The sequence below is a fragment of the Acanthochromis polyacanthus genome, chromosome 9, assembly GCF_021347895.1.
Source record: "Acanthochromis polyacanthus isolate Apoly-LR-REF ecotype Palm Island chromosome 9, KAUST_Apoly_ChrSc, whole genome shotgun sequence".
NCBI classification, from domain to species: domain Eukaryota; kingdom Metazoa; phylum Chordata; class Actinopteri; family Pomacentridae; genus Acanthochromis; species Acanthochromis polyacanthus.
The window spans coordinates 15,907,262-15,934,302 of NC_067121.1; the positions used below are offsets into that span (position 1 = coordinate 15,907,262).

At 38.8% G+C, this 27,041-nt stretch overlaps 4 protein-coding genes across 6 annotated transcripts; 1 reads left to right on the forward strand and 3 right to left on the reverse strand.

Annotated features, from left to right (window-relative positions):
• Positions 1-567: 567 nt before the first annotated feature.
• LOC110957584 (ras-related protein Rab-8A-like) lies at positions 568-7,931 on the forward strand. The gene is made up of 8 exons (XM_022203677.2): positions 568-750; positions 1,306-1,366; positions 3,348-3,408; positions 3,539-3,616; positions 3,730-3,819; positions 3,959-4,024; positions 4,698-4,748; positions 4,988-7,931. The coding sequence occupies exons 1-8, from the start codon at positions 627-629 to the stop codon at positions 5,075-5,077; spliced, it is 621 nt and encodes a 206-aa protein (XP_022059369.1). The 5' UTR covers positions 568-626; the 3' UTR covers positions 5,078-7,931.
• On the reverse strand, positions 7,928-13,182 carry cib3 (calcium and integrin binding family member 3). Its single transcript, XM_022203678.2, has 6 exons — positions 13,068-13,182; positions 12,202-12,236; positions 11,667-11,778; positions 10,525-10,672; positions 8,538-8,733; positions 7,928-8,407 (listed from the first exon to the last, which is right to left on the reverse strand). The coding sequence occupies exons 1-6, from the start codon at positions 13,116-13,118 to the stop codon at positions 8,386-8,388; spliced, it is 564 nt and encodes a 187-aa protein (XP_022059370.1). The 5' UTR covers positions 13,119-13,182; the 3' UTR covers positions 7,928-8,385.
• A 3,165-nt stretch (positions 13,183-16,347) lies between these two features.
• Positions 16,348-18,878, reverse strand: admp (anti-dorsalizing morphogenic protein). Its single transcript, XM_022203676.2, has 5 exons — positions 18,500-18,878; positions 18,278-18,408; positions 18,044-18,166; positions 17,705-17,894; positions 16,348-17,019 (listed from the first exon to the last, which is right to left on the reverse strand). Exons 1-5 carry the CDS (start codon positions 18,792-18,794, stop codon positions 16,595-16,597), a joined length of 1,164 nt encoding a protein of 387 aa, XP_022059368.1. The 5' UTR covers positions 18,795-18,878; the 3' UTR covers positions 16,348-16,594.
• A 41-nt stretch (positions 18,879-18,919) lies between these two features.
• Positions 18,920-25,001, reverse strand: pnhd (pinhead). 3 transcript variants are annotated; one of them, XM_051953439.1, is made up of 3 exons: positions 24,589-25,001; positions 21,794-21,852; positions 18,920-20,798 (listed from the first exon to the last, which is right to left on the reverse strand). In XM_051953439.1, exons 1-2 carry the CDS (start codon positions 24,863-24,865, stop codon positions 21,794-21,796), a joined length of 336 nt encoding a protein of 111 aa, XP_051809399.1. In that variant the 5' UTR covers positions 24,866-25,001; the 3' UTR covers positions 18,920-20,798. The 3 variants fall into 3 exon arrangements, with proteins under 3 accessions (XP_051809399.1, XP_051809400.1, XP_051809398.1); XM_051953440.1 differs by lacking the exon at positions 18,920-20,798 and having other exon boundaries at positions 21,641-21,852; XM_051953438.1 differs by lacking the exons at positions 18,920-20,798; positions 21,794-21,852 and adding an exon at positions 22,394-23,723.
• Positions 25,002-27,041: the final 2,040 nt, after the last annotated feature.

Below are 27,041 nucleotides of genomic sequence, written 5' to 3' on the forward strand. Positions count from 1 at the left end.
ATGTAGCCCTATGACAGACTGGCGACCTGTCCAGGGTGTCCCCTGCCTTCGCCCGAGTCAGCTGGCTACAGCATCCCCCGCGACCCTAGTGAGGATAAAGCGGTGTATAGAGAATGGATGGATGTGAGATGCCTGTGTTTTTTAAAAAGAGTCATACTTAGGTGAAACTACACAGGGAGGTACTCTTTTGAGTTTTATGCTGTATGTATAAATGCATGTATTGACACTATTGTTGTACTTAAAAAGCCCTACAAGACAAAAATACGCAACATACAGAGTCACATAGAATATCTCCATACCACCACTTTGTCTACCATGTATGTAGAAGTTTACTTCTGCATAGACTGGTACCCAAATTCACATATACAAGCATATTGTTATGCATGTTCAATAATAATCTGCATTGTATTAATATTGTAATATAGTAGAAACATTTAAATATTGAAATATCTTTAAACTAGAATTCTCCAGTGGATGAACTACCTCCCTCCCTTTGCTGAGCAGTGAACGCCCACTGATCCCAGTCACAGAAAAACTGCTGGTGGATTCCGGGCCAGCAGGGGGCGTCACTTCTGTTTTGTCACATCGCTGCTTCGCCGGGCGGGATTTCCGCAATAATATCAAGTATGGCGAAAACATACGACTATTTGTTTAAATTACTGTTAATCGGCGACTCTGGAGTCGGGAAGACCTGCGTCCTGTTCAGGTTTTCAGAAGACGCCTTCAATTCAACGTTTATTTCAACAATAGGTGCGGCTTTTGGGGGGATGTGAGCTGTGTCATTCTGTGTGTTTTACAGTACGCCAATGGGCTATCTCTACGGGGCCGTCTACTTACTGGCATGCTAGCTATGCTATATTCTAGAATGAAAGTAACTACTTTTTCGATGTCCTTAAAAACCAATAAATACGTCAACATAGTTAACTAGTTGATAATGCGCGGTAAGGAGAATATGTGTTAATGTGTGTTTAGTGTGAGACGCTTGTATTAGTGAACGTGCTTGTGTTGTATTATAAACTCATGCCGGGTGGATTTCCTGCCTGCTAACGTTAGCAGTTAGCCATTAGCCCCCGTCTACATTCTGCCAAGGCACCAAAAAGTCCGTTATGTAGCACGTTAGTGCTGATTAATACACGCATTGTAAATACACTGTTCATCGTTTGTACACATCTTGCTACCGTTTGTTGTTTATTCCTAGTCCACAAATGTCATTTTTGTGTCACAGCTTAGCAAGGCATTCTGAATATACCATGCTAGCAAGCTAACGTTATGATTGACATGCATGATCCTTCTTTATCCCTGCAGGCATTGATTTCAAGATTAGGACAATAGAGCTTGACGGCAAGAAGATAAAGTTACAGATATGGTAAGTTTAATTCCTTCAATACTAAAATTGTGTCATGATGACAGCGTTTTGTCTACATTTGTCTTACAAAGTATGGTTTGTAACAACATTACCTTAAGTTGGGTTGTTTCAGATTAAGGGTGTCCACAGCCCTTTATTTGTAGCAGTCTTTAACTTATTTTTTAAACTCCAATGTTAATTGTAGTTTTAGCCCAGGGTTTCTGCAGGGCATTCAAAAGCATTAATTGTCATTAAATTGATTTTGTGAAAATTAAGGCCTTAAATGGCATTAAAAATCATTAAATTTGATTCTCAGTGGCATTAGAAATTCTTTCTGCAATTTTCAAGAAAATTATTTGACACTAATAATAGATAATTACAGACTGTGATTTGTCAGATATGTGCATCTGCCTAAACGTGCCGAAGCATTGCGATAATTGTTCCAGCTGCTTGGGTATAATTGCCAAAAACTGCATGTGTTTAAAGTGACCGGTAGGCTGAACCACTTGGAGCAAAGCTGGGCAATGGGGAAACGCAAACTCCAGCAAAAATGGCTAGAAAACATGGATTTCAGAGAATGACTACAGCCTGTGGGTGGTCAGGAGTGGTTTCTGGATTCAGAAATGGTGAAATTTAGGGACACTTTTCATATAAAAATCATCTTTTACAAAAACAAACCCATGTCATTTGTTGAGTTCACGGTCGTGGCATTAAACTTTTTACAGTATAGCATTAAAATGCGATTCAAAAGCATTAAATTTGACTGGCTGATTTCTGCAGAAACCCTGTAGCAATTTCTTTCACTCTTTGTCTGTACTGTTTGTCAATTACAAAATGACAGATATTACAATTTCTAACATTTATAAATTCTAGGTATGACATTCTTCTATATTGCCCAATTCCCAAGCTTTATGCTTCCATGCTATAAGAGCTCCAGTTGGGAAAAGTAATTAATATGAACCAGCTTCTTAATATGTACCTGGCACACATAACTGCTGTGAGAAACTGATGGGAACTTCCCTAATAATTTCCCCAAACACTGTGGCTATATTCAATCTAACATGTTTTTATTTTGTAATTGCATTTCAAAGAACAGCAACAGTATAAAGTACGTTTCCTGGACTGCACAAAAGCTGCCAGTGTTGTCAAAAAAGTCAAGAAAGCCTCTAATTCAGTATCAACGATGAATTAAACACTGGTAGTTGAAGCTGATGTCATTGTTTTGTTCTGGTAACCGTCACTGAAATGGAGTCAGCAGCGCTTATAACATTTTCTGTTCTAGAGGTGTCAGAATTTCCTGAAAGTCAGGAATACTGCGGAAGACGTTAGATGTTTTAAAAATAATACCTTAGGCCCCATCCACACGAAGACAAAACGCTTAACAGTTTCAAAAACGATCGCCATAAAGACGAAGGCGTCTCAGAACATGTGTGCGTCTACATGAATGCACTCGATACGCATGGAACCGCTGTAAAACACATGCCAGACCTCTAGGGGCACTGTAACGATATGACGGAAACACGCGCAAACAGAAGAAAAAACAGTGGGCATGCGAACTTGCGGCAAAAGTTGTAAACAGAGACCAAGCCGGGAAGTAAATAAAGTGCCGTAATGTGTCCTCGATAATTGTTTGTTCAACTCGGTGGTGATTGAGAAGAAGGAGATTTTGCTGCAACAGGGATAGTAGGGTCACTAGCTTTGTTGCCACGTGTGGCGCATACATGTCATACGAAACTATGATGCAAGCGTATCTGAAAAGTAGCGGATGGCCAGTAAATACGGAGCTGCCTATACGGCGTTTCAAAATCTTTCCACTCTGGAACCTGGTTTCAAAAATGATCGTTTACAGACCCCCAAAACGCCGTCTTCGTGTGGATGATACGCAGATTCGGCAAGAAACTTATGCGTTTGGACCTCGTTTTGTCTTCGTCTGGATGGGCCTTAGTGTGTATGTAGCTTGTTTTTGGTATTTGTTGCTTAACTCTTTGTCGCACTATTTTAGGGATACAGCAGGTCAAGAGCGCTTCCGAACAATCACAACAGCCTACTACAGAGGAGCAATGGTGGGTGTCTTCACAGACAAATATGACTTAAATCCACTTTCATAGTGAAGTCAAAACACTTTCGCATGTATTTTTTTTATATGTATCTCATATTAATTTATCACAACATGTTATTTTGTGTTCTTTGCAGGGCATAATGCTTGTCTACGACATCACAAACGAGAAGTCTTTCGATAATATCAAGAACTGGATAAGAAACATAGAAGAGGTATGTACTGGTCCATATATAACCCCATTTACTGTACATGCTTGCGACCTCTTTACAAGTATGAATGGCATCATGCATCATTTTTGTAACAAAATTTGTCATTCTTAATCCAGCATGCATCTGCTGATGTTGAGAAGATGGTTCTTGGCAACAAATGTGACATCAATGACAAGCGGCAGGTGTCCAAAGACAGGGGAGAGAAGGTGAGGTGGAGTTAAAATGATAGGTAGTCAAAGGATTATATTTGAGAATAAAGAATAGATTTGGTGGATTTTACTGATATTACATGAAAAACACTTGGTAAAATGTGACTTATGTAATTTCCTCCACATTTTCTTTCAGCTTGCACTAGAATATGGAATCAAATTTATGGAAACCAGTGCAAAGTCCAACATCAATGTGGAAAATGTAAGCAGCCCCTGTTTTTTGAGGAGAATTTGCAATATTGCTTGTGACTCTTTAGTTTTGGCAGCTAGATGCATCATAGATAATCACCAAAACTCAGATTTTAATTAATATTTTATCCAGAGGACAAGTCACAGTAAATTTGCTTAAAATGCAGACATATACACTTGTATGAATGTGCATTGTCAAATGTGAAGTAGTTTAGATGAAAGGTCTTCATATCTTTTCATTTTCTGTTATGCGTTCACAACAGTTTTCAGCTACATTGTCAGCAGGCCTTGACAGCCTGTACCTTAATGGGCTGCGGCTCATTCAGTCTTTTGCTTCACTCTAAAACCCAACCTGTATGCTCTTCTGATTAACTGTCAGGTTTTCCACTGTCTGTTTTGTCACTGCAGAGGTTATGTTAAAGCAAATAACTAGTAATCGTTGAGTATTCGCAGCATGACAACATGTGTAACATCCATTGTGTAAGTTTGGTATCATGTTTGGCTAAATTCAAACTCTACCATATCCGTCTTTGTCATTTTATTTGACTTAGCACAGAATCACCCATTCCAAACAGACACATTTTCAATGAGCGCTGATGTTGTCTGAAACCGTTTTGAACCCTGTGACTGTTATGATCAACAAGAGCCAGAAATCTGTCCATATGTGTATTTGTTCTGATTCACAGGCATTTTTGACACTCGCCAGAGACATTAAATCAAAAATGGACACAAAATTGGTAGGAAAAACTATTGGATACTGAAAATTCTGTACATATACATCTGTGACAATGATAAATGTAATAATTACTAATGTAGTTAAACTTCTTGAATATTGTAATGAATAAAATGTTTTTTATTTGTTCCAACTTGTGGAAATGTTCATAAGGATTTATCTAGAGAAAGTATCTGAACCATTAAAACATGGCTACTTGGCAAACGACAAAGTGGTGACCTGTTTGTTGTTGTTATTCTGCAGGAGGGTAACACACCACAGGGAAGCAGTCACGGAGTCAAAATTTCCGAGCCTCCAAAAAAGACCAGCTTCTTCCGCTGTAGCCTACTCTGAGGACTGAGGCCTTCCACACTGGCTGCCTGCTGGCTGGACATAAATGGACTGTGCTCACTCTTAGCACTTCCTTCCCCTTTCCTCTTTCTCCCCAACCATGGCCTGTCCTCCCAGTCCACATAAACCATTATCTTCTCTGTAAGGAGAGGACTTCCCCTACTCTCTTCCTCTTCTGAAAGCTTCCAGGGGTGCATCTCTTCCATTTTATGGAGATCTGTTGTCTTCATAGGTCAGAGTATGTGATGGAGAACTCAGTTAGGAGCATTATCCAGATGTTCCATTTCAAACAAAAGACAGGCTCTTACTTCTGATGTTAGTTTCTTTGTTCTGCACACTCATTTGACATAGCTGGTAGCACAACCAAGGATGAGAACTCATCTAACCTATGTAGTGTGGGATTGGAAAACAAATGTGATATTTAGATATATTTTTAATATAGTGCTCTTTCCCTTTTTATGTGACAAATGTTGACCAGAGGCTGATAGGCTTGAACTCCAGTGAAACAGAGTTGCACAGGTTTCCTCCTGGTTTCAGAATAATATCAACAATAATGTTCTCAAGATCAGAGAGAAATTGGATTCGGAGGTTTTCCTACTTGACTTCGACTGGATGTGAATGTAGTCCTCCACAGTCATTTCATGTAACTAGAAATGTGTTTCATCATGCCCCACTCACGGCCCTCAAATCTTCTCAGCCTTTGTGCTCTAGCTTATCAGTGCAGGGAAGCAGTTTGGCTTTTTAGTACCTTGAACTGCAGCCTAGATTTTTGACTCTGCAGGTAAAGTTCTGTTGTCAAAAGATACACTGAACATTTTTTGGTGAAGTGAAATCTTTCTGTTAAGGTTGTTTCTGGTATAGTAACCAATGAGGAAGTATTGTGTGTGTATATATATATATATATATATATATACACAAAGTTCGAGTACATTGTATGAAAGTTAAAAAGAGGCTTGCATTGCATTGTTACCTGTTTGTAAGTATGCTGTTTAGAAAATTTCTGCAAGTACTCACTGTATAATTAACTATCCTCTTACGTACAGTGTAATAAGGTGTAGTACCTGCTTTGTAATTTAATTACTCTTCAATTAGTGTAAAAGGAAGCACTCCTGCAATTAATACTTATGTTAAAGTTAAAAATGTCAGTTAGAAATACCTAAAGCCCAAGTAGATTTCCTCAAGTAAAAAAGCATTCAGTTTATTATCCCACAAGACAAAGAAAAGCAGCAAAGTCTCTCTTTTCAGAAGCCAGAACTACCTTCAGAATTGACTTAAAGCAATTGATTAACAAAAAAGGTTGTCATTTATTTTCTCTCTGTCAACTAATTGTCACAGCTCAGTAGGAATTCAGTAAGTGTTAAACCATTTAGCTTGGTTGCTCTGATTCACAGTTAAGCTAAATGATGTCTCTGGTTATTTGACATTAAAATCACTTGAAGTTTCACACTGTAAGGCCCTTCAGCCCTTCTGTCCATGCAGCTCTCCTTGCACTTTAACAGTAAATTGTGTTTTGTGTGTAGTCTGTGCCAAGTGCTAGTTTTGCGATACAACAATACAATTACTTATTTAACAAAGACATTTTTGATCTTTTGAGTAATTGGTAATATAATGGGCATATAATACCAAAATTAAACTACACTTACTTAAAAATGACTTTAACTCCTTAGCTGTTTCACTGCTAGCAAACCACTGTCCTGGTATTAGGTCACTTAAAACAGTTTCCCTACTTCAACTGTAATTTTAATCCAGTAATTTGTCTGTGAAAAAAAAAAAGTTTTGAGACTTTGCTTCTATACTTGTGCTTATTCTGATATTTTTATTTTATTTTTTTGGCTCACGTGAAAGCTGGTTTGACCGAAGCTTAAAGGTCTCAGTTTTAGTATTGTACATTTTTTCGCGTGTTGGATTGTAGCCCTTTAGTTTTACCAGCTAGATGGCACCAGAGGCTCAAAACGCCTCTTAGGTGACCACAAAACTCAAATTTTAATCAGTATTTCATTAAGAACATAAGCCATGTTTATTTTAAAATGTGTGATGCAAACATGTACCCACTATTTGTATTTATGGTGTTTCCATTGCTTTTCATGTTTCCGACATTTGTTGCTAGTCTGAAAATTAGGTTCCAATATGCATAACATATTGGAATGGGGTTTTGCTTGCCTGCACATGTTCAAAATCAAATAATTTGGGACCTCATTACTACCATGACCATTTGTCTTAACCGCTAGTACTCAGTTCTGTCATGGGTGAGCTATGCATTGTGAATCTTGGACCTGTGCATATTTGCGTAATGTAACTTTCAGACTTACTTGTAGACCTGTACGGTTGAATGTGCAGGCTTTTTTTTTCTCCTGTTATGTGTCATTCATTGAGCCAAAAGAGGATATGCTCTGTTTATAGTAGGCTGCATTGCTACATGAATGCAAGTGAAAATGAGCCTGATGGAGGATTGTTGAGCAGGAAGAGTTAGCGCTGCCATCTCGTTCAAGTGATATTGTAGCTTTAAATCATAAACGAACATCGGGAGCTGACTGTTGTGGGACTCAAGCTGTATCGTTTTTAACAAAAATGATTCTTCCTTGATTTTGTTTTTAAATCATATCTCTTTCTTAAGATTCTTATCACATGTCATCATATACTGAACATCCCTTTTTACAGCCATATTTTCATTCCATTGATTGTGAAGTACACAGGGAGAGTAATACCTTTTGGAAAAAGTGGTTAAAAAACATTGTAAATATTACATTAAAAAAGAGATCTACTTAAATTGTACTGTACTTTCTAAACCCATATAAAAATGTATCTACAATTTGTAGATATGCGTACTTTTGTTTAAATAAAATAATATAAAACTTCAGGATTCAGTGTTTTATTGGCTGAATGACAGAGGAAACTGCTATCAGTTGACCCTGTGCTCTAACAGTGGTGCTTGATTGTTTTCATGACAAATAGCTCTCCTTTATTGGCCTGCTATGACCCACTAGAATATTCTGGCATGTGTCTCTTTTATTGTCCAGTGCAATTTGAAACCCTTTAGATACAAAACACAAATCTACTGTTGATGGTCATAACTAATGAGCCTTGTCTTGATGGATTGACTGATGATTCACTGTGAATAGCCCGGTTTTGGTTACAGCATAAACAAACCTAAAATTTTCACAGTTTTCACATATTTGACAGCAGTTCTTGCTAGAGATGTGGAGATTTCCTTAGTTTCCAGATATTCTGCAGTATTTTCAGTCCATCCACTGGTGCTATTCTGGGTAAGAAATGTCTCTGATTGCTATATTACTTTATATCCTTTAGATACTTTATATCCTTATGTGGAAGGTGCTGTGAACACAAATGAGTACATTTGTTAGTATTTGTCACTGGCATTCTAATCTAGTATATGCTAATAGTTGATACCTAATAAAATGGCATGCTTTTATGTGTTGTATGTGTAGGTTTACTACTGGCTCACCTGAGAAAGTCTGGTGCTCTGACAATCATATGCTGGAAGTCCTCGAGTGACAGACGTCCATCGTTGTCCAGGTCAGCCTCATCTATCACCTTCTCACACACCATCCTCACCTCATCCTCCGTCAGCTCATTACGGGTCAGTTTGTTCAGAGTCTTCTCCAGGTCTGACTTACAGATGAAGTCATCGTTGTTGAAATCTTGCAAAAAATTAAATAAAATAGAGAAAGATTTATAGAAGTCAAATAATCAGTTAGTCCTAATTGTGACGTTTTGTTTCTTCCATCATTTCTTCTGGTTTGTGTTCAATGAGGAAGGACAAACCAAGCAGTTTTAATCTGTGACTTGCGCTTTGCAAAATTGATTGATTTCAAGAAAACTTGAAAGAAAAACTGAGACCCTACCTACCAAGCATTTTTTAGTGAATTTGACAGATCATTTTTATAGGATCTTTGAAGCCTCCATTTAGTAAAATTGGGGTATGATATGCTAACTTCGATCCATCAATCGATGTGTTTAATCCATTAAGAAATATTTTAGATTTCAAAATATCTTTTAATGAATTAAACACATTCACATTAACACACTCACTTCTTTATTGGAGTCATCCATCCTATTCATCATAGCGTAGCTCTGCTGTAACTCTATGTCCTATGCCTGTCTTTTTGTTTTTTATTAGTCTAAATAATGAATGAAAAGTTCCTTTGACCCATAGCCATGGTGATGTGTATGTAACGTCTTCATCTGTCAGCATTTCTTAATTAGGGGGCCACTCTTTACAAACACAAACTGGGCTTTGATGAGCCTGTTGCCTGTATAAAGAGCTGGTTAATCATTTAAAACATTCCATGAACCATCTATCCGCTGTGCTTACAGCTCCATACCCCTTCATCTTCAATGCTCCACTATCATATAGGTGTGTGTTTGTAACATGTATAATTTTGTGTTTACTACAACATTTTAATGGTTCTGTTGCAACAGTTGCATTACAGTTCAAAAATTTCGGACCACTTACAAATGTCCTTTTTTTCTCAGTGAAGATAATATTAATGAATCAGAAATCCAGTCTAGACATTGTTGATATGGTAAATGACTATTCTAGCTGGAAATGGCTGACTTTTAATGGAATATCTACATAGGGCTACAGAGGTCCATTTCCAGCAACCATCGCTCCTGTGTTGTAATGCTACATTGTGTTGCAAATTGTGTTGAAAGGCTAATTGATGGTCAAAAAACCCTTGTGCAATTATGTTAGCACATGAATAAAAGTGTGATATTCCTGGAAAACATGAAATTGCCTGGGTGACCCCAAACCTTTGAACGTTTGTGTAAATATTGGGCCATTATAGGTGCTTTTTCTTTACTTGCTTTAGATACAGTAAACGTGTTAGCCCCATTCTCCTGTTTTGTATCGTGTAGACAGTGGGCCCCATTAACATTGTGTTATCTGCTTAAGACTTTGAGATGGTTCAGAATTTAATGTGAATTATTTTTTAGACAAGATCTTAAACTGATGCCATGCAAAAGTAAGCTAGAGAAAATCAGGAAATGTTTCACTTTACTGTCCGATAGACCGCTTCTGTAAAACCTGGTAAAATACAATGAATGCTGGTCTCTGACTGCTTTTGATGGCACGTTTCACACAGCATTACTCTTTCCAAAGTGTAAATATATCTCTTTGGATTGCTCTACTATGGAATTTGACCAGATTCTAATTGATCTTCTTCTGTTTTTGTTCATTAATTTTTAGCCACTTTGACAGATAAAAACAAGATTTTTTTTGTCCAATGATATTTATTGATTTTTAAAAAAAATTTCTAACATTTAGCAAATGTTCAAGCTCAGTTTGTGGCACTAGAAAGGGTTACTCTAGTGCTTGACTACATGCTGTGTTTAAATGATAAGTATTAAAAGAAACAGACTGAATTTCAGAAATTATTTTTACACCATGAGCAGTGGGATCTGTGGAACAGTGAACTTCAGTATTTTACCGTAAATTTTGAAAGCGTAGTAGGCTTTGAGGTCACGTGGAGCCATCTCACTAAGGACAGAAAACATGTCCAAGAAGTCGTCCAGAGTCATGTTTCCCTCTCCGTCCTCAGAGAAGACCTCAGCGATTCTCTGACGAAATGGGTTGTCCTAGACAGATGGGACAACCCACATGACAGTCTGATTGAATGTCAAACTTTCAACCCACACAGAACTACAACACATAGAGCTGTGTTTGTTGGATATGGTTGCTTTCCTGTGCTCCAAATTTAGAGTTCAAGATTGTTTTAAGATTGTGTTTTGTTCTCGTAATATCAAGCATCGTCTGCTGCAGCTCCTTACTGGCAGGCCTCCCTGCATGCACGGTCAAACCTCTGCAGATGATCCTAGTTGAACTCTCTCATTCAGGTCTACACTCCCTCCTGCTCACTATGCTCAGCCAACAAAAGGCTCCTGATACAACCACCACAACAGGACCAATCCATAGCTAGACTCTTCTCCTCTGTGGTTCCACGGTGGTAGAACGAGTTACCAAATGCTGTTCAATCTGCAGAGTCCCTCTCAGTCTTTAATAAAAGACTAAAAATCAGCTCTTAAGTGAATACCTTTGCACTTGATAGACTGTAAAAAAAAAAAATCCTATTATGTCTGCACTGCCTATAGACACAGTAGTCCTATTATCACACTTGAGCTTGTTTAATGGCTCTTATTCAGGTTGTTTTCTCCTGACTAGATCCTTGCTGCTGAATGAAATTGTAGAACTGTTGTTTTGACTGACGTGTTCCCTGATTTCTGTTTTTCTGATGAGAATCCATACATGCTACAAAAAATATAAATTTAAAGTGATGAATGACTTTGAGGGAAAGTGAAAACTTCACCAGATCACTCTCCCTTTCTCAGGGCACATCAGGAACCAGCGTGTTAACAGACCTGTTTACCTTGTTGTCATCATGTAAGGAGGCATATAATTGACCCATTTCCAACAAGTGTGCCCTCTAGGACCCACTAGCATTCTTCAAGTTTAAAGGAGTTGGGTTACATATAACCTTTCAAAGAATTCTGTCGATTAGTTGGTCATTAATTATGCATTGGGAACACAGGGAGACAGCGGGTCTGCGGAGTGTGTGTGGACCAGTGGGTCTACCTTCAGCTCTGGCATGCTGCCAATCAGCTCATATGGTAGCTTCACATCTGGGTGGTTGGTGTAGTCAAGAGGAACGAGCTGTGGTGCCAAATCCCGATAGCGGTAGAACAGTCTAGGGAAGGTTTAAAGAATTTTCTTTCAATATTGAGTTAAATTATATCTTCTGTACTATTTAGTTTTGTATCATTAAGAAAAGTTAACTTAAAAAATGCTTGCAGTTCAGCTACAGCTTTTGTTTAACAGAAACACTGGAAACCTAAAAAAACAATCTGACAAATTTCAGTACAATAAAGTTCTGAAAGTGATCTCATTGGTAGGGAGTTCGGACAATTCTCCTGATTGTGTAGTTTAGAGTTACAGCAAGGTGCAGAACAGAACAAAATTCAGCTGTCAGGTGTGCCACAGAAGCGACGACTCAGAAGAAATGAGATTTAACGTCACTACATTATAAACATAATATCTTAAACATACATACAGAACATCTTTTTGTGGCCCAGTTTAACAGTAAGAATCAATAAAATAATTGTACACTTACCTGAGAATTTCTTTTCTTGTAAAATATGTGCAGTCCTGCAAATGCAATCAGATGATGGAAATTCATTTCAAGAACATAGGGAAGCAATTGTTTTCAAACAGAGCAATGCTTAATCATGTTTATAAACTGATGATATTACTATAAGAGTAATAAGAACATTATCACACTTTAAAAACAGCATGTGAAACTTTAACAGAAAATGTTTTTACAGCGAAAGTAAAAGTACTCAATATACAGAATGACCTCTGTCTGCACTGCACTGTTATTATTGTTTAATTATTATTGATGCACGTTATCACAATGTTGTCGTTAATCAAAACAAGCTAATTCAGCGTACATAGTTTTGGAAAGTCTGCCTAAGTAATCTATAATAAATCCATACATTTTCTGCAACAATATCAATATGAAAGAAAAATATTTGCTTGTTAAAGTAAAGTCACTTAAATCAAGTACCCGAGCAAATGCCACTCATCACAAGTTTTCTAATGCATAAGACTCAGTTTCAGGCATTTCTATTAAAAAAAATGATATTATGTTTAGGCATCCCGTCGCTAACTTTGAGGTTCACATCACCTCTGAAAGTTTGAACGGTTACAGACAGACATTACCAGACAGCAGTTTTGAAGGATGTGAAAAACAAAATCAAATCAGCAGCTCTATCAGGAAAGCACTGATCTACCCAGTACAGCATTACACATGTAGCGTTGCACTGCCTTGATCTGGAGGTTCTTACTTTTTAATTAACCAAAAAGTCTAAAGAAGTCTGACCAGCCTTGTTTACAGATGCATGCTGCTACTGATAGGAGAAGCACAATTTACTCAGAGGCTGAAGGTCTCATTCAGACAGAAATAGGACTGATACCAACCTGATAGGCATCTAGCTGCTGTGCTGTGAAAATGGTCTGTTTGTTCCCCATGTCTGAGCGCTACACCGCCAAGTCTCAGGTCCATTGCTGCTCCAACGTTCAGTGCTTTTTTAGGGTGGGTATGTCAGATATGAAATACTCTGACAAAAGGAGGCCAGAGCCAAAGAGGAGATCAGGTATCAGGCTGCCACAGGGCCCTTTGGTCCCCACTATAATGGCAGCATTTCATCGTTTTCTCCATTGTGAATAGCATCCCCTTTGACAATGAATAAAGGCTGTCGTCCAGCATCATGCCAAGCGGTATCAACCCCCTTTAGTGCCACTCTATGGCCAATGCCTCGCTCCCTGCTCAGGTTACACTCTTTAGAGACAAGGTTTTGTTGAGGCAAATAGAATTTTCAATGGTAGTCTAGTTTTGTTTGGCTGAGAATTGATTATTGGAATATATATAATAATCACGTGTGTTTTCATATTGAGCGTAGGTCAGGTGTGACATATCTGGCCTAACTCTGAGCTTGGAAATGTATTAATTTTCTACAAGAAGTAGTGGTGGCAACTAACTCGAGGCACTGACATCAAACTCTGCCTTTTATCTGGTCATTATGACTTCTAATAGCACATGTACAGCACCACTTTTACGTCAGGCTGTTGTACGTAGCATGAGGGATGAGGAAGGGCAGTCGGCACAACAAGCAATGCTTTATGTCGCAGTATACTTTTCAGTTTAAATGTTATATCCTGGACTGCACAGTGGTTTGGTGGTTTGCACTTTTGCCTTGCAGCTATAAGAAGGTTCCCAGTTCGCATCCCCGCCTTCCCGGGATCTTTCTGCATGGAGTTTGCACGTTCTCCCTGTGCATATGTGAGTTTTCTGCGGGTACTCCAGTTCCTCTCACAGTCCAAAAACATGCTCAGATACCTCTAAATTGTCCATAGGTGTGAATGCGAGTGTGATTGTTTGTCTCTCTGTGTAGACCTGTGACAGACTGGCGACCTGTCCAGGGTGTCCCCTTCCTTCACCCTAAGTCAGCTGAGATAGACTTCAGTGCCCCCACGACCCTAATGAGGATAAAGCAGTGTATAGGTAATGGATGGATGTTATTTTCTGAAAAATTAGCATGAAGTTTTGTCAGGGCACTCTATCCCAGTGGGGAACAACCTGAGGGATTTCTTAATAGGTCCAAAGAAAAAATTCAAGGGTCCTCAGATACAACTATGACACAAAGAAATATTAAAATATTTGGAAATATTCAGTCCAGTGTCCCTGTAAACTCCATCCTTATTGAATGATCCAACATGTCATGATACACACATACCAATGTTTAGTGCTAGAACAGCAATAGAATTTGATTCTCGTCACAAATCTGAAATCATTTTGTGTTTTAATCAACAGAACCCACAATATTTCCCAGAAACTCTCCATTCCATAGTTAACACACTCAGATATTGTGGGAAGAGAGCGTTCAAAAAGGTTTGCAATAAATGTAATTATTATGTTTTTCTGTTTGTTTGTTTGTTTGTTTGTTTGTTTTTGTATAGGCAACCAGTTTTCATGTTTTTGTGAGATGTTCAAATTGAAAACAGTTGATATGTTTCCCTCTTTGGACCTTACCTTTATTAACAAAAATCTGGAGCATTTGTCTCTTGTCAGCTCTACACACTATTAGTTGCAACATTTTTTAGATATACTTTCTGGCTTTTGGGAATGTTGCAAATCTTAAATTGAGATGTTAAAGAGTGTCAAATGAAAACACAGCTCTGCATACTGATGAATGATGTTCTCTTAATGATGCCCTACATTCAGTATTTTTGCTAATGTGTGCTTTGCTATTATTTTGCAGGAGTCTTCTTTACCAGCAGCTTCCACCTAGTGTCAATCAGCTCATTTTGCTCTCAGCCTACAGGATTTCCATTCCCAAATTAATTTAATAACACCGAGGTTTGACATGCAGTACATTTGAAAGTGTGGACATGTACTTCAAATATTAATGCTATTCATGTTGTAAGTGTGCGTGTACTTTTCCTGACACCTAATATTCAATCTACATGCTGTGGTTGCTTTGTCATATTTGTTTGAAAAGGCAATCAGTAAAAAAATAAACTTCAGTGCTCAAAACAATGTCAGAAGAAGAAAAGTGATAAGAAAAGAAAAGAAAAGAAAAGAATTTTTGTTCTACTGTTGACGGTGTACTTACACCAAAACCAGGTATAGTGGTGAGACAGAACCTTGTGGAAGTTTAAAGCTCTTTATAAGATTTGATTAAATGATTTCTTTACTGAGATCAGTGAAATAGAACATTACATGTCAGCATTATTAGAGTGAACGTTTGCTTACAAATTGGATTTAATATTTAAGTCATATGTTTCGTTACTTCTCAAAGCTGATTTCTGTGGACTTGCTTCTGTGCTGTTTTGCCTTTTTTTTTTTTAACCACTGAATGAAGAACAAATATTGATGGAGCAACAAACTTAGAGACTGATGTCTAAAATTATCTTATTATGTTATGTGTTTCTTCCTAAGACAGAGATATTACTAGGATGACTTGTTAGAACAATCAAACCTATTAAACAGAATATTATAAAAGCACCCTCATAATCTATTCCAGGGGTGTCAAACTCATTTCAGTTCAGGGGCCACATTCAGCCCAATTGGATGTCAAGTCAGCCGGACCACTAAAATCACTGCAAAATGACGTGTGTGTGTGTGTGTGTGTGTATATATATATATATATATATATATATATATATATAGAGAGAGAGAGAGAGAGAGAGAGAGAGAGAGATTGGATGATTTTCTCCTTGATAAACATACAAGATAAATGAGTTAAGAAAATAAAATAAGAATTAAAAAAATAACTAAATAGTGAATTCAGCATTTTTTGAAAAATATAAACAATGTATGCTCTGACCTAGTGTACAGGAACTGTCATGAATTTTGCAGGATTAGGATATGTAGCTCTTTGTTTTAATTTCAGTCAAATAATGAAAATTGTCAGTACTGTCCAAGAACTTCATTTAGTTTGAAATGGGCAGTATGTATACATACTAATTAATTTAGATAGAAAATGATTGTGTGCATTTTTCCACTGCAAAAAAAATTTATTTTAAAACTTCTGAAGCTTGATTTATCCACGCACTTCTTTGAAGCCATTGATAGCAGGACATTTTTGATTGATGTTCTTCTCCAACATTTTAATTTAGCTATCAAAGTGTCTTCTTGATATATCAGGGCATTCTGAACATTTTTAATTTAAAAAAATTATAAATTCACAGTGTCATCCTTTGTTTACAACATTTATTCTGATTCTAACTAATCACTGACAACAGGAAACATAAAATATACATATTTACATCTTTAACAGGATATTATTTCCATCACTGTTATATATTATAATTTATGCATATTTACATATATTACAATGTCACATGTAAACCTCAGCATATTAATAAGAGTGAAAGGGCAGCCGGCTGTCTATTGTATTTCTAATGTACATCTGTGCAGCCAAGCACCAGTTGATCTGCTAGTGTCAGTGGCAGCCACAGCTTCCAGCCACCATGTCATTGTACTGTTTCAACACCACATTCTCATCATCATCAAAGTAGAGCAAGTTGATGGAAAAGAGCTTATCAGGCACGCAGCACGGCGTCTCAATGCCTTTGATCAGCTTCAGGGCATTAATGATTGACTGAACAGTGGCGTGGTTGGTTGGTCTCATGTTTTGACCCAGAGGGAAGGGGCAGGAGCCTTTGCAGTGGTAAGCGTTGTAACCCCTGGGAGATACAATCCAGTCTGACCAGCCAATCTCCTCGAAGTCGACATACAGGGGCTGGCGCTGGCAGGGCATAGACACACCTTCCTCCTCACTGTAGTCCAGAGAGCGAGTGCTGCGGGAAGATGGGCCTGACATGAGCAGCTGAAGCAGAGTGGAGCTGGCAGTGGTGTCACTTGGATCTGGTGAAGGAAAGGAGACGCAATTTTTAATTTGCTCTAAGAGACACAGTAGATTCCTCCATACATGGGGAGAAGGAATAATATAATTTGACTTTCAAGAATGAAGTTGTGTGAGCTAGGGCTATTTCAAATGGAAGCCACAATTTGAAAAAGCTCAATTAGAGGCAATACACAGCATGCCTGAGCCAGGACTTCTTTGTGTGAAAGTCATGCCTTTAATGTTATCTCATTTGGTAAGGCTCTATTACATGTTTTAAATTGATCTCACAGTAAATACTGAACTGAAGCTTGAATTTATACAAATATATATTGCAAATCTAATTGCAATTTCTGTCAGAAATATTGCAGTTAGATATTTATATGAATTTGTTCAGCCCTTGTGTTAGCTGTGAACAAACCAGGGCAGATTTTTCTTTGGAAATATGCATAAATACTGTTTGCCAAAATGGTTTATTTGTAGAGTGTAATGAGTGTTTGTTGGTGATACAGATGAATTATTCTCATAGATTACTAACAATGCTAAGTAAAGAGTAGAGTGTTGAGAGGCCCTGTGTTTCCTCTGGTCCCTGTAATTCTTATCTACGCCTCCTTATTAGCAGTTAGGCTGGGGAAAAAAAGCCTATGCTTGGAATTTACGATCATAACCTGATCAATCAAATGGCAATAAAGTTGACAAAAATCTCACCTTTACTCTCAAGAGGAGCAGAGTGGCGTCCATCATCAGTGAAGAGAACCAACATGGGCTGTTTGCTCTGATGGTGACTACGTTCTGAAGCAAACCGGATCAGTTTCATATCTATTTGACTTCCTCCCAGTGTCCGGACCACCACATGGAGCCCCAGGTTATTGCCTTCATCCATCATCCAAGAGCGGACCTTCAGCAAAAAGTTCATCGGTCAAACCAAACACAGTGCTGACACTGTCCAGCAGTTCAAGATTCAAAGGATTCAAGGATATTTATTGTCATTGCATTTTTGCAACGAAACTTTGTTCGTGTAGGATTCGGGGAGAAGGTGATACTTACTGCTTGTGTGACTGTAAACACCTCCCAACCATTAGAGTGGACTGGGATGAGTCGAGAAGATAGCAGCTTCTTCATCTGTGTGTTGTTGGTTATACTACTTTCAAGCAGCTGATAAACACTGACCTGAATAAAACAGGATGGATACAGACAGTTTTAGAAATTTAAAAGAAAAGCTGCATTTATTTAAACATCAAATCTTCAAGTTGTGATCATTGGTTTACTTGGTCTACATACCTGGCAGAAGTGATGTCTGCTGAATGATCCGTGAGGACGCAGCTTGAAAAGATGCAGCTCTGCAGTGAGAATCTTCTCGGTTCTTGCAACTGTTGACAAATTGAAGCTGAACTCCACCTGTTCACTGCGCACTGCAATGGAAATTAGCTATATAATTATTAGGAATAAGCGTCATTGCATTTAATGTTCTACAGTAGCTTGCAGGTAAAAATCGGATCTTACATTTGTCAAAGAAACTGCGCACAGTATTCCCCTCCAGAAGATACGGGTCTTTGGTCACACCGTCCACATCAGCAACTGTGTTGTACAAGTCAAGCATGTACTGAGGAGGCTGCTTGTGTCCATGGATAGCAGGAGGGTCATCCATCCCAAAAACTTCCAAAAGTCTCTTGATGGCAGCTGAACGCACCTCCTGTGATTTATTCTCAGAGGCGAAACGATTCTCCAGATAGTTCTCCGAAGGCCGTGCTGTGGAGGCGCACACGAAAGTGGCGAGGCTGATCACAAACATCAACATGTCTGAAGGATGAGATGATTCCTGCGGTCCTACGAAGCAACTTGGAGCTGGAGTGGCTGTGGAGTCGTGGAAGCTCGACTTTTTATATCAAATGTCCCTGTTCCCCTCTCAGTGCCCCTAAACCATCGGTAAACAGCAGTAAAAATGCTATTTGGTCGCAAATGTAAATCACCAATCAGCGAATGTAAAGGAAGACTAATGGCGGTGTTCACAAGGTGTGAAGCCCATTGTAGATTTTATTCAAGCCCATTGTCTCCATGTCTGGCAATAAAGGCTCAAATAAAGTAACTTCAGCCTTTGAAAATCTGGAGTGTTATTGATCAGTGACTATGTTATTGTGGAATATGTTTTCCCTTTTATATATAAAGCTGAAAACAGAATAAGCTTGATCTTGATCTCTGTTGGACGCACCCTCACAGGGGGAGGTTAATAGTGCCTCAATGAATCCATTAATTTAGAATAATGGGCACAACGCCTTAGGTGGAAACCAATTACTGCTATACTGACACAGGTGTCGCTGGTTACACTTTGTGAGATTTACATAACTGCTTATCCAGTTACACTTGGATAACCATCAAATTTGCAGCTTTGTTTTTGACAAGGAGCCCCAAAGTCCAGCTGTGCCGACTACCTGTATGGTACTGATGTAGACCTACCAAAACATTTTATTTACTGATACAGCCTATAGTAAATTTCCTGATTTATTGTTAGAATTTATCATTTGACCCATGTGCCGTGCTAGATAAGCTGAAAATGTTAATTTAGGGAGAGTTTACCCCATAGAATAGAATGTGCTTTATTGTCATTGTACAGTGTACAACGAGATTGGAACATCATTTCTCTATTAAAAAAGCAGAAATACTAATAATAAAATGTCTCTGGATTTAGAAGATGGATTTATGTGCAGCTTAAATTATGCAGTAAACTCGCATATTTTCATTGATTTCTGAAAGCAAACTCGCTTGTTCTCTAGGAACGAGAGAAATTATGCACGGTGCCATTTGTTACCTTTGATCTTTACGCACAGTTACACACAAGCAAAAGACAGGCTCTGGCTTAAAATGTTTGTTTCCTTCACTGTAATAAACATTTAGGAGATCAAAGTTTTCCCTACATGACACCTTGCAAGCAAGCTGTAAAACCTTTTTTCTCTTTTGAAGACACAGAAAACCGAGACGGAAAGTGTTTTTTTCACACATTGATAGCAAATCAGGGAGAAATCAGCTACCTGCAAGTCTAGTGGTTGTTTTATTAAGCTCCATTTCAGCGTTTTTTTAAGGCCTCATTCAGACCCTTTGAAACTTCAGAAGTGTGGGGATTTGCATTAGAACTTCATTTACTTCCAAGGTTCACCAAGAAGAGAAAAAGTCTGAATTGGTCAAAAAACAGTCATTGCAATGTGTGTATGGTGAACCTGCAACACAGTCTTTCATTTCCTCTTGTTTCTGTTTTACAAGATTTAGTCTCAAACCAGCAGTTTATACATTTTTGATTCAAAAATACTAAGTCTGTTTAATTTTGAATTAGAGAGGGCAGCACACAGGCACACTATTTGTTTACCATTATTATAATATTTATTTTGTTTTATTGTAGGGCACCTTGGAAAACTTTTCAACAGGTCTAATCTGCAGTCTGGGTAAACTTTGTGGGTAAAGTGTATAATAAGAAGCCATCACAGAGTGAGGTATTAAATTTATTACAAAATTATCATATGTACATATATTACATATAATACAATAATACTTTAGGGTAGTATTTAGTTGGGTTCATTAATGGGCTGCAGCCACAGCGGTAAATCATTTTGGGAATCACTGGAAGATTGGGGAGCTGTTTTCCAGTAGAAGGCGCTGTAGTTAGTTTTGGCAAAGGCAGGAAGTGATGGAGAGGACAGTTCGACTCTGTCCATGCTGGCTGAAGAAGCTGTGGCTCTCGTAACCCTGAGGAATGCACGAGCTGGGCTGCCTTTCAGACCACAAGTGGCAGATTTGTGGATCAGTTGGACTACTGTAACAACAAATGTCAAAATACGTTGTCACTACAAAAGACAACCACTGTGAATAACACAGTGCATCTCCAAAAACTGTGACAAACAAACAATTAAACTACAGCTGAAAGGTTAATCAGTCCCAGTGACACATCCATCCATCCATTCTCTATACACAGCTTTATCCTCACTAGGGTCGCAGGGGGTGCTGGAGCCTATCTCAGCTGACTCGGGTGAAGGCAAGGGACACACTGGACAGGTCGCCAGTCTGTCGCAGGGCTACATATACAGACAAACAATTACACTCACATTCACACCTACGGGCAATTTAGAGTAACCAATTAACCTCACCATATTTTTTGGGCTGTGGGAGGAAGCCAGAGTGCCCGGAGAAAACCCACGCATGCACAGGGAGAACACTACTGTTCAAAAGCTTGGAGTCACCCAGACAATTTTATGCTTTCCTTGGAAACTCACACTTTTATTCATGTGCTAACATAATTGCATAAGGGTTTTCTAATTGTCAATTAGCCTTTCATCACCATTAGCTAACACAATGTAGCATTAGAACGCAGGAATGATGGTTGCTGGAAATGTTCCTCTGTACCTCTATGCAGATATTCCTTTAAAAATCAGCCATTTCCAGGTGGAATAGTCATTTACCACATTAATAATGTCCAGACTGTATTTCTGATTAATGTTATCTTCACTGAAAAACTGCTTTTCTTTCAAAAATAGGGACATTTCTAAGTGACCCCAAATTTTTGAACGGTGATGAAAAATCTACAAAATAATTTGGACGCTGAATCTCTTATTCTTATTTTATACTTAAGATAAGAATACAATAACAATAGGTGTCCGCATTCACAAAACAATGCAAAAGGTAGAAAAAGACATTTGGTGTAGGAATTAATCAAAGAGGTCACCTTGCTGACTGCAGACGGTGTCAAAGCTCACAGGCAGTTGTTGTGAGAGGGGCAGAGGAGGTGTCTGCAGCAGCTGTGTTCACACTTACCTAAGAAGGCATCGGCTTCCTGTAGCGCAGCCTCCCAAACATCTGCCCACATCTATTTCCTGAGGACAATTAGCAACACAGAGAGAGGGAGATGAGCACACAGCTGGTCACAAATATTGACCCAGTAAAGTTTGGGGGCCAGCTGCTAATTAGCATGTAGACTCCTTTGATTCCACACCTGCAAAACCGTTTGTGTTTGTTCTCCTCTTTGCCGAGAGACAACAAACTGTCCCAAAGAATTTAACTTTCATTCTTTCCATTAACTAATTTTTATTAGATAAAGTCACAAATAGTAGCTTAATTTTCTGCTCTAAGATAGTTATGCAGCTTGTAGGAGGTTTATTTTTTAAAGAGGGAGTTGGTTGAATGAAGGAAGAATATTGTGTATAAATTCCTGTTTACGTCAAACATGGCCGCACATTTTTTTTAAATTGCGGTTTTAATACTGCTTCAATGAACAAAGTAAAGCAGGGAAACAAATTAATATTTCTGAAGTGAACAAACTTTCCTTCTCTGTCAAAAAGAAATCCCTTGTTTGTGCAATAAAGTTGGTTTGTGCTTTGTTGCTACAGGTATTGAGTTATTTTTTAAAATTTCCATTCTTAACACAAAGTAAATAAAGCAGTGCCAGAAATTCTGACTCTGCTTTAACTAAAATAAAACTGTCCATAAATAAACATGCCACACACACTGAAATCCTTCACACTGAGGTTGTATGGTATCAGCTTGTCGATTAGCTTGAGGCCATGTCCACATGCATCCGGATATTTTTAAAACCGAATATCCACGCCCCTCCGTTTAGGAAAAAATCTGCGGCCACACATCTCCGTTTTCTACAAAAATCCACGTCTAAACGTATCCGGATACATGTACGTATATATCAAGCTTATCCAATTAGAATAAGCTTCTGTCTCGTGTCGTGCCGACAAGGAGTCAGAATTACTTTTAAATGTTGTTTTGGAGTACAAAGGGAATAAAACCCAGCAAAGTATTGATTGGGAATCTTGCCAGAGCAAGTATGGGGACATACTGGCTCTGTTTTTAGAGCAGTATCCCGCGGAGACCTCCGACGACTTTCCTCATGCAGGAGGCGAAGGCCTAACGCGGACTATTCTAACTACAAAAATGAGGTGAAGCAGTAAGTGAGCTTGTAAGATCAAACAAGCAAAAAGCGCCTGCAGTATTGTTGAAACGAGTACACTTTTGAGCACGTCCATTCTGCTCCGATTGTCTACAAAGGTCACATGTCTGACGTCATAGCAGTTTTGTCGCAGGCAGTGACGTCTGCACTCCTAAAACTCCAGTTATGTCTGTCCACACGTAAACGCATACCCGGGGTTTTTCCCAAATCTCCACTTTGGCCGGAGTTTTCAAAACCTCTGTTTTCAGAACCAAAAACCTCCGGTTACGTGTGGATGACAGGCTGAATCGGAGAAAAATATATGTCTTTTCAGACTTATCCGGATACGTGTGGACAGGGCCTGACTAAAACCTGTCCTCCACATGCATGTCTGATGAATAACCATGCTTTATTACAATCTGGCTCCCTGCCAAACACCCATTTCTCTCAACTGGATTACAAAAGAAAGTGTGAAACTGGTGTCACAAGTGATTCACTCTTCTTAGCATATCATGCTAATCGGAGGTGGAATAGCACTTACTTTTAAGGGCTTCCTTTAAAAATGAAGCTGAAGGGGGAAATTTGAGGAAGAACTCTGTTTTAGTAATTGTTTCTAGATTCTACTTACTTTGAGCCTCTCTTCTTTGACTCCATCTGCATGGAGCACTATTTCATAATAATACTCCACATATGAGACTCTGTAGCAGGTTTGCTTCATTTCACAGGCCAACACAATCTGGATGAGATCCACTTTGTTGGGGGTTTCCACTGAGACAGAGTCAAACTTAATAGGAATGCAGGAGAATCCCTCTGTGAATGATCGATAAAGAGAAGGATTTATGCTCAATTCCAATCTGTGAGTCAACACTAAACCCACGGAGAGTCCCACCAGCAGTATTTGAATAGCAGGATTAGCTCTTCAGTCACTCCCAAACAGAATATACTAAGCATGGTACCACTTGGATTAGGTTTGTCTAGCCTATATGAGTAATACTTTAAGGCCAGCATAAGCACAAAGCCCACATGCTGATTTTCATCACTTAATTACTTGAAGTATGCGTGTAAATTTAGCTCAGATGAATGCATATTTAAAAATGTATACAATATATATCAATGTTGTCTTTAGTGTAGATTGAGACCAAATGTAAAAAACAACAACAACTAAACATAGTTATTACAGAACCTTAAGCTCAAAATCCAGGAAAATGTAACTAACATAACTTTTCATTTTCAAATTTTGCATCTTATTGGCTGCTTTATGTCTATTTGTTGTTACTGCAGGCAGCTCACTCACACACACACACGCACACACGCACACCCACACCCACACACACACACACACACACACACACACACACACACACACACACACACACACACACACTATGTTTTTCTATCATTGTGGGGGCATACCATTGACTCCCATTCATATCTAGCCCCTAACCCTAACCCTAATCCTAACCATAACACAGACCAAAACAATGCCTAACCCTAAAGAAACGTTTTTGCACGTTTACTTTTTTCAGTAACAACAACATGGCCAAGAAAACACTGTTTAAACTTGTGGGGACCGAAATGAGGTCCCCACAAGTGACATTGTTTTCGTTTTTCCTACAGTTGTGGGGACATTTGGTCTCCACAAGTATAGCCAGCACCTGACCACACACACACACACCTGGGGATCCTTTGGACCGGGAGCATCCTCCCACGTCTATGACCATCTCATACGGTGTGTCGGAGTTGTAGGTCCTTAGTGCGGGGACGCGGATGCATTGGCTCAGCTTGATCTCACAGTGACACTCCTCAATAACCTCCACCTCTCGGGGACCCTCGAACAGAAGCACCCGGTCCACCCGCATCCCGGTCGGCTCACAAACCTGGTTCATCCCGCAGGACGGCAGCTGCTTCAGCGGCTCCGAGATTTCCGGAGCGGCAGGTCGACGGCTCCTCATCTTTAGGGAAGGAGAAAAATTCAAGCCAGAACAGGTTTCCGTGGAGCAAATTGTTTAGGTGCACTATCTGAGTGGGCTTTAGCACACAATATTTGCATCTGGCCAAACAAATGTTACTGTTAAATAACATTTTGCAGTTATCACAGCTCTTCATAATAATTATGTGTGTGTAATGAACACAGACTATATATGTATGTATATATATATATATATATATATATATATATATATATATATATATATATATATATATATATATATATATATAGTCTGTGTTCATTACACTTCATCGATAATGTCTTCACTTTAGGAGTGCAGATCTATGTTGCAGCCCACCCTTGTGGTAGTGTCAGAAACTGCCACAGCCTCTCACTTACTTTTTTGCTCCTGAGAAACTCCAGCATGGAGGAGTGTTTGGAGTAATCCTTCTGTCCTGCTTCGTGGGATGGTCTTATTGTCCCCCCACAGTGTGACCTGCACATTCCCACATCGATGCTGACAGGAGTCCCAGAGATGTCTGATGAATCAGAGACAGAAGTCAGAAGTCATTGCTTTAGCTTAGGATTTTGGCAACATGTGAGAAATCTTGCTTAAGTTTCTGTTAAAGACATAGAGACAAATATGCTGGTATATGTAAACCTGCCTACACTCAGTGAGACAAGAATCCTTTTGTATGTGGAAGAATGTGTAGCTTTACCTTGTCCAATATACACAAAGTGGCTCTGTCTCTTGCAGCACACCCTCTGTGCGAACAGGTTTCTGTGATCAATGTGTTTGCTCAACACTACAGTCACTGGAAAACACAAGGTGAACATGCGTCATACATCAGTGATTTCAAAGGGTATTTCATCGTATAGAATCATTAACTATAAGCTCACAATTATTTGGGCAGGAATCTGTTTACTTCTTGTCATTTGTTAATGAAAGTCCTAATAAGGTAATATTTGTTAGGAAAAATCTCTTGATTACTGAGTAATATTTTTATATAATGGATGATGATGTTCAACTGGAAATGTTAATCTTGGGTAAACATGAAAAAAATAAATGTTTGGTTAAAAGGAAGTGAATTGATCCACTACAACAAAATGAATGCATCTCCTTGCATCACACGTTCTTCTAAAGTGCATGTTTACTCATGTTCTATCACAAGCAATTAATAAATATGTTTGAGCCAACTGGTGTCAGTCCAGTCAGTGACAGAGCATCTCATGATGTGTCCCAGCTGCAAGAGAATAGAAAAAGCAAACTACTTACAGGTTAGGTGGAGGACACACATTAAAAGAAGGAAAGGCCGGGCTACATCCATGGTTTGAGTTCCAATCTGCTCCTCAGCTGCCAGATCCTGGTGTCCCTCTGCTTTCTGGTGCCTCTGATATTTATATGGGATCAACCGTCAACCCCAAAGGTCACCAAAAAACAAGGCCTAAAAGTGGTGTGGAGTCAAAAAACAGTGAGCGATAATCAAATTTCCATGTTAAATGCCTCATGGGATGGAGCTCCTACAGTCAGAGCCTGCTTCAAAGGAAAACTCTACAGCTTTTCTGCTTCTGCTGCAAGGAGACCTGTAGCTCGAGTGTGTCAACCGGCCTGAGCTCACCCTAATGAAGTGCTTAAGTAGCCTTGAACCATTAAAGCGTCGCTCAGTCAAAGGCATTAATCATCTTTTATCTCAGGGGGAAGGTGTTTAGCACCTCTGACTTAAAACAAAACCTGGCTCAAACACATAAACAGGATCAGCATGGGGGCCTGAGCCTCCCCTTCACAAAACTCGAACACCTTTGTGTTTATTCAACATGATACCAAATGGTCAGATTCCTTGAAACTGTCCTGTAAGTCTCTGCTTCTTCTTTTTCTTTTCTTTAGAGAAAATGGGAAGACTAGGAACCAAAACTGTTTATTACGCAAGTTTCCTGACATGAAAGTTTATGTCTTTACAGCGTCTGGGGTTACATGAAAACATAATGTATAACACAGTATATTGGCAAAGAGGCTGAGAAGTTAGTTCTAATATTATCTGAAAGCACCAACCTAGCACCTCTGTTATGTTCACTCGTCAGGCCTCATGTTCTAAAAAATTGTTCTGTTCGCAGATAAGAGATTTAGCCATGTTGTGATCTTTGCTTTGTACTGATTTTCTGTTCTTTTCTGAACAAGGTGTTAGTCTGTCTTTAAAGTG